The sequence below is a fragment of the Sus scrofa genome, chromosome 15 (genome assembly GCF_054392235.1).
Source record: "Sus scrofa isolate SSC_HxYL_T2T_F1_AM1 chromosome 15, Sscrofa_HxYL_maternal_Yorkshire_Landrace_v2.0, whole genome shotgun sequence".
Classification (NCBI taxonomy): Eukaryota; Metazoa; Chordata; class Mammalia; order Artiodactyla; family Suidae; genus Sus; species Sus scrofa.
In genome coordinates this window covers 114,965,650-114,988,316 of record NC_139397.1, presented here as the reverse complement: position 1 = coordinate 114,988,316, position 22,667 = coordinate 114,965,650, and the positions used below count along the sequence as shown (strand labels likewise).

General features: G+C 37.1%; 1 protein-coding gene across 50 annotated transcripts in view; it reads right to left on the bottom strand.

Annotated features, from left to right (window-relative positions):
• Nucleotides 1-22,667, bottom strand: part of CCDC150 (coiled-coil domain containing 150) — a 95,634-nt gene that overhangs the window by 23,099 nt on the left and 49,868 nt on the right. For 33 of the 50 annotated variants that reach the window (XR_014830008.1, XR_014830009.1, XM_085000271.1 and 30 more), the window contains 3 exons: nt 21,368-21,451; nt 12,769-12,876; nt 75-203 (listed from right to left, as the gene is read on the bottom strand). Coding sequence is in view for 47 of the 50 variants with exons in the window: in XM_085000271.1 (XP_084856397.1) it covers nt 75-203; nt 12,769-12,876; nt 21,368-21,451 (321 nt within the window). In the remaining 3 variants the exon portion in view is untranslated. Of the gene's footprint in view, nt 1-74; nt 204-12,766; nt 12,877-21,367; nt 21,452-22,667 lie in introns of all 50 variants that reach the window. The other 17 variants (XM_085000262.1, XM_021074911.2, XM_021074919.2 and 14 more) reach the window with 5 other exon arrangements.

Genomic DNA, 22,667 nt, shown 5'->3' with positions numbered 1-22,667 from the left:
AAGACTAGGGCTCATGAGAGACTTCAGAAGCACTCCATCTCAGTAACAGACTTTAGTAAGGACTGATGCCTTGCCTTCTTGTTCTCCCTGTCCTCCAAGGCCTCAAGGTCCCCTTTCAACTTCTGACTCTCTTTCAGGGCTGCATCACGACCCTTCACTGCTCGTGAGAGCTCCTCTTCATTCTTTTCAAGAATAGATTTCACCTTGGTAGAAAAATGAAATGAAAATGATTTTCTCAAAGCACAATTAATCCACAATTACAATAAGGCACAGAAGTTTAGAAACCAAACAGAAAATGTTTAATTAAATATGCTTATCCACTATTATAAATAAAAACCAGCATTAGTAGCTGTTTTTTCCCCTAAAAACTATAAAGCAAAAAAAAAATTGTTAATTAACTGGGCAAATCTCTAACATATGTTAATCTCTATGAAAGCACTGAATGAGGGATAAAGGAGATAAGACTATGACAGTAAGATGACAAGGGGGAGAAATTGATTATCATATAACTTGAAAACACAATGTAAATTAACATAATAAAAGCAGAGATGTTTACTACAGTACTAAATAGTGTTAAGAAAACAGTGTTACAGATGACCTAATCCTAACTAGAAGTATCAGAATTTCATATCCCTGAAACACTTTTAGAATATACAATCATTTCAGATAATCAGTAGTTTTAAATACTGCTCTCTTAAAAGACATGTTATTTAGAAATAATTATGGCTTCACAGGATGTTACACAATTAGTGCAGAGTCCCCATGCACTCTTCACCCTGCTTCTAAAGGTGACATCCTATATTGTTGTAGTTCAACATTAAAAGCAGGAAATTGACTTTGGTAGATGACTATTAAGTGGACTACAGAATTTAGTTTTCACCATTTTTTAAACATACATTCATCTATGTATGTACCTGTGTGCAAAGCTATGGAGTTCCTGTATTGGCTCAGTGGTTAACGAATCCGACTAGGAACCATGAGGTTTTGGGTTCAGTCCCTGGACTTTCTCAGTGGGTTAAGGATCCAGCGTTGCCATAAGCTGTGGAGTAGGTCGCAGACACGGCTTGGATCCCACCTTGCTGTGGCTCTGGTGTAGGCCAGTGTCTACAGCTCTGATTAGGCCCCTAGCCTGGGAACCTCCATATGCCACGGGTGTGGCCCTAAAAGGACAAAAGACAAAAAACAAAACAAAACAAAACTCTAGGTATTTGATCTCATGCTTGTATTCCTGGGACCACCAAAATCAAGATATAGAACTGAGAGTGTGGAGACAAGACGGCAGAGTAGTAGGACTCAAGCTCACCTCCTCTCAATGAAAACACTAAAATTACAACTAACTGCTGAACAATCATCAACAAAATAGACTGGAAGCTACTAAAAAGATATCCTACACCCAAAGACAAAAAAGAAGCCACATCAAGATGTTAGTAAGGGCACTTTCATGACATAAGCAATCCAATGACTGCTGGGTAGGAAACCCACAAACTGGAAAATAACTATATTGCAGAGGCTCTGGAGTTGAGTTCTGAACCCCGCATCGGGTTCCCCAGCCTGGGGGTCTAGCACTGGGAGGAGGAGCCTCCAGAGCATTTGATGTTGAAAGGCCAGCAGGGTTTGAGCACAGGAGCTCTACGGAAGTGGGGAAAACAGAGAATCTACTCTTGGAGAGTGTGCACAGGGTTTTATGTGCACTGGGTCCCAGGGAAAAGCAAGGATTCCATAGGAATCTGGGTCAGACCTACCTGCAGATGTTGGAGGGTCTCCTGGGAAAGCAGGGTGTGGCTGTGGCTTGCTGTGGGGGCAGGACATTGGAAGCTGAGATCCCAGGAAATAATTATTGGTGTAAGCTCCTGTGCAGGCTGCCATTTTGGAAGAATATGGCCTCACCCATTAGGGCTGAGAAGCCCCAGGCCAAACAACAAACAGAGTGGGAACACAGCCCCACCTATCAGCTGCCTAAAGTCCTTCCAGGCACACAGCGACCTTGAATCATACCCAGAGACAACGCCCCACCTGCTAGAAGGACAAGACTCAGCTCCACCTACCAGTGGGCAGGCACCAGTCCCTCCCATCAGTAAACCTACCATGAGCCCCTGTATCAAGTTCACCCACAAGGGAGTAGATACCTGAAGCAGGAGAGGCCATAACCCTGTAGCCTGCAAAAAGGAGACCAAACAGAAAACTACACAAAATGAAACAGCAGAGAAATATGAGCAGATGAAGGAATAAGACAAAACCCTAGAAAACCAGCTAAATAAACTGGAGATAAGCAATCTCCATGAAAAAGACTTTGTAGAGTAATCACAGTACAGATAACCCAAGATCTCGGAAAAAACTAAAGGCAAAAATCAATATACTACAAGAAATGTTTAACAAAGAAATAGAAGATTTAAAGATTAAACAAGGAGAGATGCAAAATAAAATAACTGAAGTCAAAAATTCACTAAAAGGAACCAGTAGCAGAATATGGGAGGCAGAGGAACGAATAAGTAAGGTGGAAGAAGACTGGTGGAAATCACTGATATGGAACAGAATAAAAGAAAAAAAGAATGAAAAGAAATGAGAACAGTCTAAGAGAACTCTGGCTACAGCTTTAAATGCACCAACATTCACATCATAGAGGTGCTAGAAGGAGAAGAAAATATTTGAAGAAATAATAGCTGAAAACTTTTCACTAACATGGGAAAGGAATCATTCCCTTAAATCCAGGAAGCAAAACAAATACTGTATAGAATAAACCCAAGGAGGAACACCATAAGACAAATATTAATCAAACTGACCAAATTTAAAGACAAAGAGGAAAGATTGAGAGCAGCTAGAGAAAAGCAACAAATAACATACAAGGGGAACCCTGATAAGATTATCAGCTGATTTTTCAGCAGAAACTCTGCAGGCCAGAAGGGAGTGGCACAATATACTTAAAATGGTGAAAGGAAAAAACCTACAACTAAGAGTATTCTACCCAGCAAGGCTCTCATTCCAATTTAAAGGAGAAATCAAAAGCTTTACAGACAAGCAAAAACTCAAGAGAATTCAGCACCAACAAACCAGCTTTACAACAAGTACTTAGGGAATTTCTCTAGGTAGAAAAGGTCACAATTAGAAACAAGAAAACTACAAATGGGAAGGCTCACCAGTAAAGGCAAACACATAGTAAATGTAGGAAATCATCCACAAATATGATATCAAACCCAGCAATTATGAGGGCAGGATATTGGAGATGCATTTGCAATTAAGAGACCAGCAACTTAAAACGATCGTGTTTGTGTGTGTGTGTATATTTCACTCCTATACCAAAACTTCATGGTACCTGCAAACCAAAAATCTACAATAGATACGCACAAAAATAAGAAAAAGCAATCCAAACACAACGCTAAAGACAATCATCAAACCACAAGAGAATAAAAGAAGGGAAGAAGAAAGACCAACAAAAACAAATCCAAGACAATGATTAAAATGGCAATAAAAACATACATATTAATAATTACCTTAAATGTAAATGGACCAAATGCTCCAACCAAAAGACATACACTGGCTGAGTGGATACAAAACAAGACCTATATATATGCTGTTTACAAGAGGACCACTTTAGTTCTTGGGACATATACAAACTGAAAGTGAGAGGATAGAAGAAGATATTCCATGCAAATGGAAATCAAAAGCTGGAGTACCAATAGTTATATGAGACAAAATAGACTTTAGGACAGTTACAAGAGACAAAAGAAGATCATTACATAATAAATCAAAGGATCAATCCAAGAAGAAGATATGACAATTATATATGCATCCAACATAGGAGCACCTCAACGTATAAGACAACTGCTAATAGCCATAAAAGAAGAAATAGACAACAACGCAATAATAGTGGGTGACTTTAACACCCCACTAATAGCAATAGACAGATCATCCAGACAAAAAAAATCAATAAAACGCAGCCTTAAATGATGTATTAGACCAAATGGACTTTGTTTTTATTTATAGAATATTGTATCCAAAAGCAGCAGAATACACATTCTTCTCAAGTGCACAAAATACATTCTCTAGGTTAGATCACATTCTGGACCACAAAACAAGCTCAGTAATTTAAGAAAATTGAAATCATATCAAGCATCATTTCTGATCACATTGCTATAAAACTAGAAATCAACAAGAAAAAAAACTGCAAAAAACCCCACAAACACATGGACACTAAACAATATGGTACTAAATAACCAATGGATCACTGAAGAAATCAAAGAGGAAATTTAAAAAATATACCTAGAGGGAGTTACTGTCATGGCATAGTGGAAATGAATCCAATTAGGAACCACTCACTCAGTGACCTCACTCAGTGGGTTAAGGATCCGGCATTGCTGTGAGCTGTGGTATCAGCAGCAGACACGGCTCGAATCTGGCGTTGCTGTGGCTGTGGTATAGACTGGCAGCTACAGCTCTGATTAGACCCCTAGCCTGGGAACCTCCACATGCCATGGGTGTGGCCCTAAAAAAAATATATATATATATATATATATATAGAGAGAGAGAGAGAGAGAGAGAGAGAGACACACACACAGAGACAGAGACAAATGACAATGAAGACATAATGATCCAAAGCCTATGAGATGTAGCAAAAGCAGTTTTAGGAGGGAAGCTTATAACAATATAGGCCTACCTCAGGAAACAAAAAAATTCTCAAATAAACATCCTAACCTTACACCAAAGACAGCTAAAGAAAGAAGAATAAACAAAACATAAAGTGAGTAGAAGAAATAAAAAAGATCAGAGCATTCTAAATAAGATAGAGGTGAAGAAAACAATAGAGAAGGTCAGTGAAACTAAAATCTAGTTTTTTGAAAAGATCAACAAAATTGATAAAACCCTGGGCAGACTCATAAAAAAAAAAAAAAAGAGACAGGTCTCAATAAAATTAGAAATGAAAAAGGAGAAGTTACAATGGTCATCAAAGAAATGCAAAGGATCACAAGGGACTACTACAAGCAACTATAGGCCAATAAAATGGGCAACCTAGAAAAAAAATATTCAAATTCTTATAAAGACTGGACCAGGAAGAATAGAAAATATTAATGGACCAATAACAAGTACTGAAATTGAAACTATGATTTAAAAACTCCCAACAAGAAAACAGTTTCAAATGATGCAACTGACAAGGGCTTAATCTCTAGAATATATAAACAACTTATACAACCCAACAGCAAAAAAACCAATCAATCAATGGAAAAATGGGCAAAAGACCTGAATAGACATTTCTCCAAAGAAGATATACAGATGGCCAACAAACACATGAAAAAATGCTCAACATCGCTGATTATGAGAGAAATGCAAATCAAAACTACCATGAGATATCACCTCACACCAGTCAGAATGGCCATCATTAATAAATCCACAAATAACAAGTGCTGGAGGGGCTGTGGAGAAAAGGGAACCCTCCTGCACTGTTGGTGGGAATGTAAACTGGTACAGCCACTATGGAGAACAGTTTGGAGATACCTTAGAAATCTATACATAGAACTTCCATATGACCCCGCAGTCCCACTCTTGGGCATCTATCCGGACAAAACTCTACTTAAAAGAGACACATGCACCCGCATGTTCATTGCAGCACTATTCACAATAGCCAGGACATGGAAACAACCCAAATGTCCATCAACAGATGATTGGATTCGGAAGAGGTGGTATATATACACAATGGAATACTACTCAGCCATAAAAAAGAATGACATAATGCCATTTGCAGCAACATGGATGGAACTAGAGAACCTCATACTGAATGAAATGAGCCAGAAAGACAAATACCGTATGATATCACTTATAACTGGAATCTAATATCCAGCACAAATGAACATCTCAGAAAAGAAAATCATGGACTTGGAGAAGAGACTTGCGGCTGCCTGATGGGAGGGGGAGGAAGTGGGAGGGATCAGGAGCTTGGGCTTATCAGACACAACTTAGAATAGATTTACAAGGAGATCCTGCTGAATAGCATTGAGAACTTTGTCTAGATACTCATGTTGCAACAGAAGAAAGGGTGGGGGAAAAATATAATTGTAATGTATACATGTAAGGATAACCTGACCCCCTTGCTGTACAGTGGGAAAATAAAAAACAAACAAACAAACAAACAAAAACTCCCAACAAACAAAAATTCAGGACTAAATGGCTTCACAGATGAATTCTATCAAACATTTCAAGAAGAGTTAACACTTGATCATCTGATACAAAAATAAACCAATTGGGCCTAATTAAACTCAAAAGTTTATGCAGCAAAGGAAACCATAAACAAAACGAAAAAATAATCCACAGAATGGGAGTAAATAACTGCAAATTATGTGACTGACAAGGGATTAATCTACAAAATATACAAACAACTCATATAGCTCAATACCAAAACAACAACAACCCAATCAAAAAATGGACATAAGACCTAAATGAGCATTTCTCCAAAGACATACAGGTGGTCAAAAAACATAAAAAGATGCTCAACATAGCTAATTATTAGAGAAATGCAAATCAAAACTACTATGAGGTACTACCTTATACCAGCCAGAATGGCCATCATCAAAAAGTCTACAAACAATAAATGCTGGAGAGGGTGCAGAGAAAAGGGAACCCTCCTATAGTGTTGGTAGGAATGTAAATTTCTACAACCACTATGAAAAACGGTATAGAGGTTCCTTAAAAAACTAAAAATAGAACTACCATATGATCAGAAATCCCCTCCTGGGCATCTATCTGGAGAAAACCGTAATTTGAAAAGATACATGCATCCCAATATTCATTACAGCACTATTTGCCACAGCTAAGATATGAAAACAACCTAAACGTCCATTTACAGAGAAATGGATAAAGAAGATGTGGTACATATATACAATGGAATATTACTCAGCTATAAAAAAAGAATGAAATAATTGCCATTTGCAACAATGTGGATGGACCTAGAGATTATCATACTATGTGAAACTAGACAGTGAAAGACAGACATCATATGATATCACTTATATATGGAACACTTAAAAAGATACAAATGAACCTATTTGCACAACAGAAACAGACTCAGTCTTTGAAAACAAACTTAGGGTTCCCAAAGAGGACAGGTGGAGGGGGGAGGGATGGACAGGTTTGGGATTGGCATATGCATTCTAAAGTATGTGGAATGATTGGCCAGTGGGGACCTGCAGTATAGTACAGAGAACTCTACCCAATATTCTGTGATGATCTATGTGGGAAAAGAATCTGAAAGAGGAGTTCCCGTTGTGGCACAGTGGAAACGAATCCAACTAGTGACCATGAGATTGTGGGTTCGTCCCTGGTCTCACTCAGTGGGTAGGCATTGCCATGAGCTGTGGTGTAGGCTGCAGAATTGGCGCGGATCCTGCATTGCTGTGGCTGTGGTGTAGGCCGGCAGCAACAGCTCCGATTCAACCTTTAGCCTGGGAACCTCCATATGCCGCGGGTGTGGCCCTAAAAAAAAAAAAAAAAAAAGGAATCTGAAAGAGAATGGATATGTGTACATGTTGTATAACTGCCTCACTTCGTTGCACAGTGGAAATCATCACAACATTGTAAATCAACTATAATAAAACTTTAGAAAATGAAAAAACGTTAAACATTTAAAAATAATTTTTTGTATAAGTAATACACATTATTTTTTAAACAGCTTCACTGAGATATACTTGACCTACAATAAGCTGTGAATATTTAAAGCGTTCAATTTTGATATATGTATCAACTCTTGAGACCATCATCACAATGACGAACATTTCCGTTATCCGAAAAGCTCTCTCATGCCTTTTTGTAATCTCCTCCTTCTACCTCTCCATGTTCCTACATGTCCGCCCAAGGCCACCACTGACCTGTTTTCTGTCACAATATATTTGTTTTTATTTTCTAAAATTTTATATAAATGAAATCATATTTTATGCACTCATTTTTGAATGGTTTCTTTCACTCAGCAGCTATTTTGAGATTCAATCAATCTTCTGCAGGTATCAATAGCTCATTCCTTTCTGTTGCTGAACCGTATTCTATTATCTGATCACCTGCCAGACACCCGAGTTGTTCCAGTTTTAAGCTGTTACAAATAGAACTGTTCTGGACAGTGGTGTATAAATCTTTATGTAGATATATGCTTTCATTTATCTTTGGTAAATATTCAGGAATGGACTGGCTGGGTCATAGGATAGTAAAAATGTTTTACTTGTAAAGAAACTGTCAAACTACTGTCCAAAGTGGTTGAAAGATTTTACATTCACTTTAGCAATGTTAAGAGTTCTTTCACATCTTCACTACCACTTGGTATAATCAGGGTACGGCAGTATCTCATTCCAGTAGTGCATGGTAGTATCTCACTGTGGTTTTAACTTGCATTTCCATAATGACTGATGTGTAACACTTTTTCAAGTGCTTATTTATCCTCTTTTTGGTGAAATACGTGTTCAAATACTTTGCCCATTCTCTTTATTGGGTTGTTTCCTTCTTAGTGAGTTTTGAGAGTTTTTAATACATTCTGGAGGCAAAACCTTTGTTGATAACATGGTTTGCAAATTTTCTTCCCCAGCGTCTTCATTTTCTTAAAAAGGTCTTTGAAGAGCATAAGCTGTCAATTTCTTTTTTCTTTATGGATCTCGCTTTTGATGTCAAATCTAAAAAAATCTTTGTGTAATTCAGGATCAGAAAGATTTCTTCCTGTACTTTCTTCTAGAAGTTTTATGGTTTAAGGTTTTACATTTGGGTTCTCATCCATTTTGAGTTAATTTTTATATATGGGAAAAGGTCTGGATCAAAGATATTTTTTCTTGTTTTTACTATGATAACCATTTGTAGAAAAGACCGTCCTCACTCTATAGATTTGTTGAAAATAAAATGATCATAAGTTTATTCTGGATAGGTAGCTCATTAACTTTATTCTTAAGGTACAAAAGGATAAAGTAAAAATCCCCTAGCCACCCAGTTTCCATCCTCAAAAATAATGTTGCCAATTTATTATGATTCATTTTAGAGAATCTATGCAAAAGTGAATAGTATGCATATATTATTCATTCTTCCACTCTTTTGCACACAAATAGTACAGTTCTATGTATACTCTTCTGATACTTTTTTAACCTAATATATATGTTATTAAGGTATAGATCATAGTGTGTGTATATATCTTCTATAACATATAGTATATATACTATATCTTTTATAATATATAGTATATATATTATATCTACTATTATCATATATATATATATATAAAATATCTTCAAACACTGGAGTTCCCGTCATGGCGCAGTGGTTGACGAATCCGACTAGGAACCATGAGGTTGCGGGTTCGGTCCCTGCCCTTGCTCAGTGGGTTAACGATCCGGCGTTGCCGTGAGCTGTGGTGTAGGCTGCAGACGTGGCTCGGATCCTGAGTTGCTGTGGCTCTGGTGTAGGCCGGCGGCTACAGCTCCGATTCGACCCCTAGCCTGGGAACCTCCATATGCCGCGGGAGCTGCCCAAGAAATAGCAAAAAGACAAAAAAAAAAAAAAAAAAATCTTCAAACACTATTTCAAACCATGGATACACCATGATTTGTTTAGCCAGTCTCTTATTGATGGAATTTTGGTTGTTCCTAGTCTTTTGCTATTAACAAACAATACTGGAGTTCCCGTTGTGGCACAGAGGTTAACGAATCTGACTAGGAACCATGAGGTTGCAAGTTCATTCTCTGACTTTGCTCAGTGGGTTAAGGATCCAGCGTTCCTGTGAGCTGTGGTATAGGTGGGAGACACGGCTCGGATCTGGCATTGCCATTTCTAGGGCTGCTCCCGTGGCATATGGAGGTTCCCAGGCCAGGGGTCTAATCAAAGCTGTAGCCGCCGGCCTACACCAGAGCCACAGCTCATGGCAATGCTGGATCCTTAACCCACTGAGGCCAGGGATTGAACCCGCAACCTCATGGTTCCTAGTCGGATTCGTTAACCACTACACCACGACGGGAACTCCCTTCTTTTTAAAATTATTATTATAATTTATTTGCAATTTTGTGCCAATTTCTACTGTATAGCAAAGTGACCCGGTCATACATATACATACATACATACATACATATATATATATATATATATATTCCCTTTCTTATATTATCTTCCATCATGGTCTATTCCAAGAGACTGGATATAGTTCCCTGTGCTAATAGCAGGAGGACCTCATTGCTTATCCATTCTAAGTGTAATACTATGCATCTACTGTATTTCTATTTTATTATTTTTTTAATTATTTACTTAATTGGCCACACCTGGAGCCTGCAGAAGTTCCAAATCCATACTGCTACTAGCAGCAATAATGCCAGATGTTTAACCAGGGAGCTCACATGTATTTCTATTTTAAAATCTAGCTTTACCCAAATACTTTAATATAAATGTTAACATTATTAACATATTAACAAATTTTTAGAAATGAAAATTAGATTAAAAAAATTCTTGGAGTTCCTAAAGTTCCCATTGTGGCTCAGTGGTTAATGAATCCAACTAGGAACCATGAGGTTGCGGGTTTGATTCCTGGCCTTGCTCAGTGGGTTAAGGATCCGGCGTAGCCATGAACTGTGGTGTAGGTTGCAGACGTGGCTCGGATCCCACGTTGCTGTGGCGCTGCTCCAATTAGACCCCTAGCCTGGGAACCTCCACATGCCGTGGGAGCAGCCCTAGAAATGGCAAAAAGACAAAAAAACAAAAACAAAAACAAAAAAACAAAAAATTCTTGGAGTTCCTGCTGTAGTGCAACGGGATCAGTGGTGTCTCTGCAGTGCCAGGATGCAGGTTAGATCTCCGGCCTGGCACAGTGGGTTAAAGGATCCAGTGTTGCCGCCACTGCAGCCTAGGTTGCAACTGTGGCTCAGATCTGATCCTTGGCCTGGGAACTTCATATGCAATGGGGAGGCCAAAAATGAAACAAAAACAAAAACCAACAAAAAAAGCCTCAATGGTTACTGTTAAGCCAAATCTGACATTTCTATGTCAAAAACAAAAATTAAGTAGGTGACGGCCAGAACGATGATTCTGAGCTATACTATCAGTTATTCATATTTATGAAGAAGTAATTTCCTCGTCACTCACACCTCAAAACGTTATCTTACTAGATGTTACTATTTTTCTTCATTGTTGAATAAATCTGAAATTTCCTTATGATTTAATCTGTTCCTCACTTACCGAATCCCGGTTAAGAAAATTTGATGACTCATCATCTAGTAATGGTCTTGAGGCAAGAATGTCTATTTTACCTTCCAGTCTTCCCTCCATGGTTTTAATAGCATTCAAAAGAGTCTTTAGAGAGATCCTAGAGTCTCCAGTCTCCTGAGAAGCTCTCACAGATGTCAGAGTAGGTGCAAAGGTCACACGGCGCACAGGGTTTGGAATAACACTGGGCAAACCAAGTGATGAAGTTCGTTCCTTCACATAGTTTACATGGGGCCTGTAGCTTTCAAGGAATTTTGAAGAGGCAGGCCTCTCTGGAGATTTCTTTTTTCTTGGAGGCATCACCAATTAAAAAAACAAAATCAACTTAAACCTAGAGTTATTTTTCAACAAGTGCTGCTTTTACTGTGGGAAACAACACTATGTTCTCAATGAAGTCGCAATGGAAAATATACTTAAAAATGTGTTCCTCTGCTTTCAGAATGAAGAAAATACAAGCATAAAGTATGTCCTAGTGAAGAAACAAAGTGTACTAATGAGGCCTCCTTTACCGGTATAGTCAGATGGTTAGAACCCTAGCAGTATTCTGTTTGAAGACACATTCTAGTTCCTTGGTTGCCAGGGGTATACATACACAAATGCTATAGATATGGTAGTTACACTGACTCTTAAAAATGAAAAATAATGTGGTAAATTTATAAATCATTGAAATGAATCACTTTCTTTAACATATTCCTGGATTATTTTCTTTACTAAATGTATTATATATCTTGTTTGTCTAATTTTCTCTATTCATCTGTTAAAATGTTATGTGACCTACGAAAGGTTTTTAGTCTCAATAGCCACCATGTTGACAAGTAAGCACTGCACTATTAATACCTCCTTCAAGTATGCTGTGGCAGGTTTATCTTGGTATTGAGTTCTGTATTTGCTTATAACTCAAAAACCAAAGATAAAACCAAACTTGTTCCTCTCTGCCAAAAGTTTTTTTGTGTTTTTTTTTCCCCCCTTTGCACAGCCACACATGCAGCATATGGAAGTTCCCCAGGCCAGGGGTCAAATTGGAGCTCTAGCTGCCATCTATACCACCACCATGGCAATACCTCCACTGCAGATTGCAGCAACACTGGATCCTTAACACACTGAGTGAGGCCAGGGATTGAACCCACATCATCGCAGAGCCAAAACAGGAACTCCTGCCAAAAGTTTTAAGGCTCAAAAAACCACTTCCTCTATGAAAGTGATCCTCAATGCTTTCATCATAATGATGGATGCTACTTTGTTTCTGAAAGGCATAATCTCTTGTTCTAAAATAAAGTTTCCTAAATACATTCCCAATCCTCCAATTAGAACATAAGAAAATTGTATGTCCCAGTACATCTTTATGAATTCCTATATAGCTGAGTGGAAACTTGTACACACTGTCTGTTTAAAAAAAATGTTTAAGCTCACTTTAGCAGCACATATACTAAAAAATGTTTGTTAAGTTGAATCAAGAAGCGAATATTCATCTTTCTGGGATTGTGTGGTGAGGTGGGGAGAAAGGCATCAACTTTTTTAAAAGCTATATTAAAATATAACAACAATCTGTTCTGTAGCTATTAATCACACCTGAGCGTATTTTCCCTCCAGTGCCTTATTCAACTTGCGTAGATGGTCATTCTGTGAACTGGTTTCAGTAAAAGAATGTAGTTGTTCTTCTAGCTGTTTAACTTTTATCTAGAGGAAAAACAGAAGAAAACTTTGCAAACTCATAAAGATGACTACTCACATCTTTAAAGAAAAATGATCATTTGGGGGAAGAGAATCATGAACATCGACTCAGATCTCAAATTGCCCGTTCTTGTACATTTTCTTCTTATCCCAAATCCTCTCATACAAGTCAACAATTAACATTACTGAGCCTATCCCTAAATAAGGAAAAATTTCATTCAAAATTTTTAATTTAAATCAACTTTTTCCTCTCTTGATATCTTTTCTTGTTTCCCACTTTTGGAGGACAAACTGGTTATAGCTACTGGACACTGTAGGAACTGTTAAAATTTGAGTGCCAATATTGCTTTTTTGGGAAAGGTTACATGAAAACACATTTTGTCTCATGAAATCTCTCTTGTTCCACAAGCAGAATTCTTTCTCTCAACTTTGCTTGTTTCTATCGCTCTTTCCCTCAGTGTACAGTATAAAACATGTGCTGTGGTTTTCACTTAGGGTTCAGAATTAGAATGGCTGCCTCCAAACGGAGGTATTGATGCAACAATTATTCTCATTTTAAATGCAAGCAAACTACTGTTAACCTTAGAACCCCGTGGAAAATACTGATGAACACTCAAAGACTTTTAGATTTGCCCCTCAAGCAAAACGCAGAATATCCTTATTCTACAATTTTTCTCAGATAATTTACCTACTTTCAGTCTCGGTATTCAATAAAATGTCTTAATGCTTGTCAGATGGCATGTTCTAACCTATAAAATACATAATTTTTACATTAAGTTTCTTTTTTAGAAGGATTTCTAATTCAGGACATTGAAGTAGGAAAGAACACAGAAACAAATAAATCCTGCTGTTCCTCAGAGATGTAATGTTTCTGTGTCATAAAAATCTAAGCAGCTTTCATAGTTAGCTTACCAGGCAGACTCAGGAAAAGCAGTATTTAGGGCAAGGTCATATCCTCATATTGTTTAAAATGATCTATCTATAGATATATTTTTTAATTGAGGAATAGTTGATTTACGTAAATTTCAGGTTACAACACAGTGATTCACAGTTTTTATGGGATTATATCCTATTTATAGTTATTATAAAACACTGGCTATAGTTTGTGCTGTACAATATATCCTTGTAGCTTATTTTATACATAGTTGTTTATACCTTTTAATCCTCTACCTCTATCTTCCCTCTTACATATGTTTTTAATGTAAAACTATAAAAACCTAATACTATAGAGACTATGAGACACGTAAGAAATGGGTGAAAAGGAACACTTATTTTTATGTGTTTTATAATGCAAGTATTCAAACTTAATGCAATTAATAAATTTCCTAGTTTTTTTTTTTCTCCTTCTGTACATTTGGTAAATTAGAAATAAACTAGGACATAGGAGTTCCCTTGAGGCCCAGGTGGTTAGGGATCCAGGAAAAAGAAAAAACCTACTTGTGAAAGCAATGATACACATAAGGGCAAAAGGATAAACATCAAGATGTAAAAAAGGACATCGAAGTCATAAACTGTGGGGAAAGAATAAGAAAGTTTAGACTCTTTTAGAATGTGTTTGAGCCTATATAACTACCAGTCTAAAAATCAGATAGAGGAAGGGGTCAACATACTTGAAAAACAGGGCAACCACAAATCAAAAACAAAAAATAGATTCACAAAAACCAAAAAGAAGAGGATACAGGCACAAAATAAAAGGAAATCATATGATCAGTAAAAGAAGAACAGAACAAAAGAGAAACATAGAATCAACTGGAAAACAAGGTTTAAAATGGCAATAAATATATTTATCAAAGTAATTACCTTAAATACCAATGGACTGAATAATTCAATCAAAAGATATAGAGTGGCAGACTGGATTAAAAAACAAGAACCTACAATATGCAGCCTATGAGAAAACTCCTTAGGGCAAAGGACATATATAAACTGAAAGTGAGGGGATGGAAAAAGATGTTTCATGCAAAGGGAAATGACAAGAAAGCAGGAGTCACAATACTCAGATAAGACAGACTTCAAAACAAAGGCCATAGAGAAAGAAAAGGACACTATTTAATGATAAAAGGATTAATTCAAGAAGAGGAAATCACACTTGTCTACATACATGTACCTAATGTAGGAATAACCAAATGCATGAAACAAATACTAATAGCCATAAAAGGAGAAATTGATGGGAATGCAATAGCAGTTGGAGACTTTAACACCTCACATCAATGGACAGAACTTCTAGACAAAAAAGTCAATAAGGGAAAATGGATCCTAAATGCTGCAATAGAATAGTTAGACATAATTGATATTTTCAGGACATTATATCCAAAAAAACCCCAGAATATACATTCTTTTCAAGTGCCCATGTGACATTCTCTAGGGCTGCCCACATACTGGGACACAAAACTAAGCTCAACAAATTTAAGAGTATGTAAGTTATTTAAAGCATCTTCTCTGACCACAATGTCATGAAACTAGAAATTGATCACAGAAAAATAAATAATAAAAAACTTGCCACACATGCTACTAAAAAACCAATGGGTCAATGAGGAAATTAAAAAAGAAACAAAGGTATTCCTGGGGTGGCACAACAGGATTAGCAGCACCTTGGGAGAAGTGGGATGCAGGTTTGATCCACTGGCACAGTGGGTTCAGGATTTGACACTGCCACAGCTATGGCTTAGGTTGCAACTACTGCTTGGATCTGATACCCTTCGTGGGAACTCCACACGCTACAAGGTGGCTTAAAAAAAAAAAAGGAAATTAAAAAATACCTTGAGACAAATGACAATGAAAACACAACCATACAAAAATCTATGGGATGCCATAAAAGGAGTACTTAGAGAGAAGTTCATAGTGATACAGGCCTTATTCAAAAAACAAGAAAATTTTCAAATAAACAACTCAACCTATCACCTAAAGGAATTAGAGAAAGAACAACAAAAAACCTAAAGGCAGCAGAAAGAAGGAAACCATAAAGAACAGAGAGGAAATCAATAAAATAGATATTTAAAAAACAATAGAAAAAAAATCAATAAAACCAAGAACTGGTTCTTTGAGAGGGTACACAAAATTGACAACATCTGGCCAAACTCACCAAGAAGAAAAGAGAGAGAAACAAATAAACAAAATAAGAAATGAAGAAGGAGAAACCTCAACTGATATTACCGAAATTTAAAAAAAAATGAGAATACTATGAAAAATTATACAGTAACAAATTTAACAACCTAGAAGAAATGGACAGTTTTCACCAAAACTGAATCCAGAACAAATAGGTAATTTGAACAGACTGATCATTAGAAGTGAAATAGAATATGCAATAAAAAAAAAAAAGTCCAGGACTAGATGGCTCCAGAAGCAGATTCTACCAAACATACAAGGAGGAACCCTACACCCATCCTTCTTAAACTCTTCCAAAAGACTGGAGAAGAAAGACATTCCCAAAGACATTCTATGAAGCCACCATAACCCTAATACCAAATGCAAAGAAACTACCAAAAAATAAAATTATAGGCCAATATCTTTGAGGACTATAGATGCAAAAATTCTCAACTGAATCCAACAACACAGATTTTAGCCAACTGAATCCAACAACACAGACAAGATCATACACCAAGTGGGATTCATCCCAAGTTCACAAGGATGGTTCAACATATGCAAATCAATATAACATACCACCTTAACAAAAGAAAAGTCAAAAACCACATGATCATCTCCATAGATGCAGAAAAAGCATTTGACAAAATCCAACATCCATTCATGATAAAAACTCTTACTGAAGTAGGTTATAGGGAACATGAAAGCCATTTATGACAAACCCACAGCCGACATCATTGTCAATGGAGAAAAGGTGAAAACCTTCCCACTAAAATCTGGAACAAGATCAGGATGCCCACTCTCACCACTTTTATTCAACATAGTATTGGAAGTCCTAGCCACAGCAATTAGACAAAACAAAAAAGAAATAAGAGGTATCCAAATTGGAAGAGAGGTAAAATTGTCACTGAATGCAGATGACATGATACTATATACAGAAAACCCTAAGGACTCCATACAAAAATTATGTAATCTGATTAACAAATTCAGCAAAGTAGCAGGATACAAGATTAACATTCAGAAATCGGTTGCATTTCTGTATACTAACAATGAAATATCAGAGAAGCAATATAAAAAATACCTTTTAAAATTACACCAAATATAAAATATCTAGGAATAAACCTGACAAAGGAGATGAAAGACTATTATGCTGAGAACGATAAAACATTAATAAAGGAAATTAAAGAGCATTCAAAGAAATGCAAAGATATCTATGCTTCTGGATCAGAAGAATTAATAATGTTAAAATGAACATACTACCTGAAGCAATCTACAGATTTAATGGGATTCCTATCAAATTACCCATGGCATTTTTCATAGTGCTAGAACAAATAATCCAAAAATGTACACAGAACCATAAAGACCCAGAAGTGCCAAAGCTATCCTGAGGAAAAAAATAAGGTAGAAAGCATAACTCTCCTAGACTTCAGACAATATTATGAAACTACAGTAATCAAGGCAGTGTGGTAATGGTACAAAAACAGACATACAGATCAATGGAACAGAATAGAGAGCCTAGAAATAAACCCAGACACCTATGGCCAATTAATCTTGGAACCAGAGTGGCAACAATATAAAATGGGAAAAAGAGTCTCTTCAGCAAGTGGGAAAACAGGACAGCTGCATGTAAATCAACAAAACAAGAACACACGCTTATACCATGCACAAAAATAAACACAAAATTAAAGACTTAAACATAAGACACCATAAAACTCCTAAAAGAGAACATAGACAAAACATTTTCCGGCATAACTATATAAATGTTTACTTAGGTCAGTCTCCCAAGGCAACAGAAATAGAAACAAAAATAAATAAATGGGACCTAATCAAACTTACAAGCTTTTGCACAGCAAAGGAAACCATTCCTAAAAAAAAGAGACAACCTACAGAATAGGAGAAAATAGTTGCAAATGATGCAACTAACGAGGAGCTAATCTCCAAAATATACAAACAATGCATGCAACTCCACAACAAAAAGACAAATGGCCCAAACAAAAAATGGGCAGAAGACCTAAATAGACCTAAATTTCTCCAAAGAAGACATACGGATGGCCAGGAGGCAAATGAAAAGATGCTTCATATCACTAATTATTAGACAAGTGCAGATTAAAACAACAATGAGGTATCATCTCACACCGGTCTGAATGGCCATCATTAATCTACAAATAACAAATGCTGGAGAGAGTGGAGAAATGGGAACCCTCCTACACTGCTGGTGGGAATGTAAATTAGTACAACCACTATGGAAAATAGAATGGAGGTTCCTCAGAAAGTTAAGTATAGAACTACCATATGGTCCCGCAATCCCACTCCTGGGCATATATCTGGACAAAAGAATAATTCAAAGATATAATATGTTCACTGCAGCAGTATTCACAATAGTCAAGACATGGAAACAACCTAAATGTCCATTGACAGATGAATGGATTAAGAAGACATAATGCATATATACAACAGAATACTACTTAGCCATAAAAAAACAAAATAATGCCATTTGCAGCAACATGAATGCAACTAGAGATTAATGTATCACTTATATGTAGAATCTAAAATATAGCACAAATGAACCTATCTAAAAACAAAAAAAGACTCACAGATTAGAGAACAAGACTTCTGGTTGCCAAGGTGAAATGGGGAAAGAGTTGGATGAACTGGGAGTTTGGGGTTAGTAGATGCAAATTATTAGATTTAGAATGGATAAGCCATGAGGTCCTACTGTATAATCACAGTGAACTATATCTAATTTCTTGGGATAAACCATTATGGAAGATAATATAAGAAAAGGAATATATATATATATGTATTTTTTAATATATATATTTATGTATGTATGACTGGGTCATTTTACTGTGCAGTAAAAACTGGCACATTGTAAATCAAGTATACTGTTTTTATTTTTATTTATTTATTTTTTCTCAGCTGTATGTGCAGCATATGGATGTTCCTGGGCCAGGGATGGAACTGGAGCGGCAGCTGCGATCTATGCCCTAACCATAGCAGCACTGGATCCTTAATCCACTGAGCAAGGCCAGGGATTGAACCCATTTCCTCATAGAGACATCAGGTCCTTAACTTGTTGAGCCACAATAGGAACTCTGTGAACTATAATAAAAATAAAAATTAAAAAAAACCACTCGATTTAAAAATGAGAAGACCTGAATAGACATTTTTTCCAAAAAGAAGACATACAGAGGGCCAACAGGCACATGAAAAGATACTCAATATTGCCTATTATCTGGGAAATGCAAATCAAAACCCCAATGAAATATCACTTTACACCTGTCAGACTGGCTATCATCACATAACAAATGTTGGTAGGATGTAGAGAAAAGGGAACTGCAGTACAATGCTTGTGGGAGTGTAAACTGGTGTAGCCACTATGGAAAACAGTGTGAAAAAAAAAAAAAAAAAAAAGGAGTTCCCGTCGTGGCGCAGTGGTTAACGAATCCGACTAGGAACCATGAGGTTGCGGGTTCAGTCCCTGCCCTTGCTCAGTGGGTTAACAATCCGGCATTGCTGTGAGCTGTGGTGTAGGTTGCAGATGCGGCTCGGATCCTGCGTTGCTGTGGCTCTGGCGTAGGCCAGTGGCTACAGCTCCGATTCAACCCCTAGCCTGGGAACCTCCATATGCCGCGGGAGCGGCCCAAGAAATAGCAACAACAACAACAACAAAAGACCAAAAGACAAAAAAAAAAAAAAAAAAAAGTGTGGAAATTCCTCAAAAAACTAAAAATAGAATTACCATGTGATACAGCAATTCCACCTAAGTACATATGTAAAGAAAATGAAAATACTAATTAAAAAAGATTTATGACCCCAATGTTCACAGCAGAATTATTTACAATAGCCAAGATATGGAAGCCACCTAAGGGTCTATGGACAGATGACTGAATAAAGAAGATGCAGTGTGTATATATATATATATATATATATATATATATATGTATATGTATGTATGTATACACACACACACACACAGTGGAATATTACTCAGCCATAGAAAAGAAATCTTGCCACTTGCAATAACATAGATGGAAATGAAAGATATTGTATTCAGTGAAATAAGTCAGACAAAGAAAGACAAATACTGTATCTTATGATTTATATGTGGAATCTAAAGAATAAAACAAAGGAATGAAAATAACAAAACAGAGAGCCTCACAGATATGGAGAACAAACTAGTGGTTATCAATGGGGGAAGGGAAGAAGAGTGGGGCAAGCCAGGGTTAGGGGGATTAAGAGGTTTAAACTACTATATATTGGAGTTCCCATCGTAGCACAGCGGAAACAAATCCAACTAGAAACCATGGGGTTGAGGGTTCGATCCCTGGCATTGTTCAGTGGGTTAAGGATCCGGCGTTGCTGTGAGCTGTGGTGTTAGGTCACAGATGCGGCTCAGATCTGGTGTGGCTGTGCCGTACGTAGGCTGGTGGCTACAGCTCCGATTCGACCCCTAGCCTGGGAACTTCCATATGCCATGAGTGCAGCCCTAAAAAGACAAAAAGACAAAAGAAACCCCAAAAATACTATATACAAAATAAGCTACAAGGATCTATTCAGCACAGGAAATATAGACAATATTTTTTTTTCTTTTTATAGTCACACCTGCAGCATATGGAAGTTTCTGGGCTAGGGGATGAATCTGAGCTGCAGCTGCCACTCTACACCATGGCCACACTGGATCTGAGTTGCATCTGTGATCTACGTTGCAGCTTGTGACAATGTCGGATGCTTAATCCACTGAGCAAGGCCAGGGATCAAACCTGTATCCTCACTGACACTATGTCAGGTTCTTAACCTGGTGAACTGGAAACTCCAGCCAATATTTTATAACAACTTTTTTTTTTTTGGCCACACTGCAGCATATGGAAATCCTCAGGCCAGAGATCAAATCTGAGCCATAGCTGTGACTACCCCACAGCTGTGGCAATACTGGATCCTTAACCCACTGCACCAAGCCGGGGACTGAACCTGTGCTGCTGCAGAGACAAAGCATACTTAACCTGCTGGGCCACAGCAGGAACTCCTATAATAACTTTAAATGGAGTATGATATAAAAATATTGAATCACTCTGCTGTACTCCTGAAACTAATATTGTAAATCAACTATACTTCAATATAAGAGAACATAGGCTTTTTACATTGGCAGCAAATGACCATGCATAAAATAATTATAATAAAGTTCCATATTGTCACAGAATGAGCCATGGATTCACAATTTTAGGTTTCAGCATTATATTACAGGTGTGTAAATAGAAGTCAACTGGCTTTGAATGAGGGACCAAACATAGGGTGGTTTAAAGACTTGTCAGAGAATTGGTAAATGACAGAGCTAGGTCTTCTCAAAATCCACAATATTTAGTTTGACAACTGGCATTAAAAAACTGGGAAATAAAAATCAGAAAATAAAATCTCCTACCTGGAGTTTCCCCTTTTCATAGGCCAGTTTATTTTTACTCTCCGTAATTTTTCCCAAGACATTTTCCACTTGCTGTCGGGCAAGCTGATAAAGCAAACACAGGTATCAGTACTTCTAGGCACAGAATAAATAATCATTTTCCTTTTAAAATAAGTATTCATATGCCCATTTTCTGAAGGGTTTTTATCAGAAATGGGTGTTGGATTTTGTCAAAGGCTTTTTCCGCGTCTATTGAGAGGATCATATGGTTTTTATTCTTCAGTTTGTTAATGTGGTGTATCACATTGATGGATTTGCGGATATTGAAGAACCCTTGCATCCCTGGGATAAATCCCACTTGATCATGATGTACAATCCTTTTAAGGTATTGTTAGATGTGGTTTGCTAGTATTTTGTTGAGGATTTTTGCATCGATGTTCATCAGTGATATTGGCCTGTAGTTTTCTTTTTTTGTGGAGTCTTTGTCTGGTTTTGGTACCAGGGTGACAGTGGCCTCATAGAATGAGTTTGGGAGTATCCCTTCTTCTGCAATTTTTTGAAATAGTTTCAGAAGGAGAGGTGTTAGCTCTTCTCTAAATGTTTGATAGAATTCGCCTGTGAAGCCATCTGGTCCTGGACTTTTGTTTGTTGGAAGTTTTTTAATCACAGTTTCCATAGCAATCCCACTCCTGGGTATCTATCCAGAGAAAACCACGACTCACAAAGACACATGTACTCCAATGTTCATTGCAGCACTATTTACAATAGCTAAGACATGGAAACAACCTAAATGTCCATAAACAGAGAAGTGGATCAAGAAGATGTGGTACATATACACAATGGAATATTACTCAGCCATCAAAAAGAACAAAATACCAGCATTTTTAGCAACATGGATGGACCTAGAAACTATCATGCTAAGTGAAGTCAGCCATACAATGAGACACCAACATCAAATGCTTTCACTGACATGTGGAATCTGAAAAAAGGACAGAATGAACTTCTTTGCAGAACAGATGCTGACTCACAGACACTGAAAAACTTATGGTCTCTGGAGGAGACAGTTTGGGGGGTGGGGGGATGTGCTTGGGCTGTGGGATGAAAATCCTGTGAAATCAGATTGTTATGATCATTATACAACTACAGATGTGATAAATTCATTTGAGTAATAAAATAAATAAATAAAATAAGTATTCATACCCTGCTATTTCATATTTATTTATTTATTTTATTATTTTTTTTTTCCCACTGTACAGCATGGGGATCAAGTTATTCTTCCATGTATACATTTTCCCCCCACCCTTTGTTCTGTTGCAATATG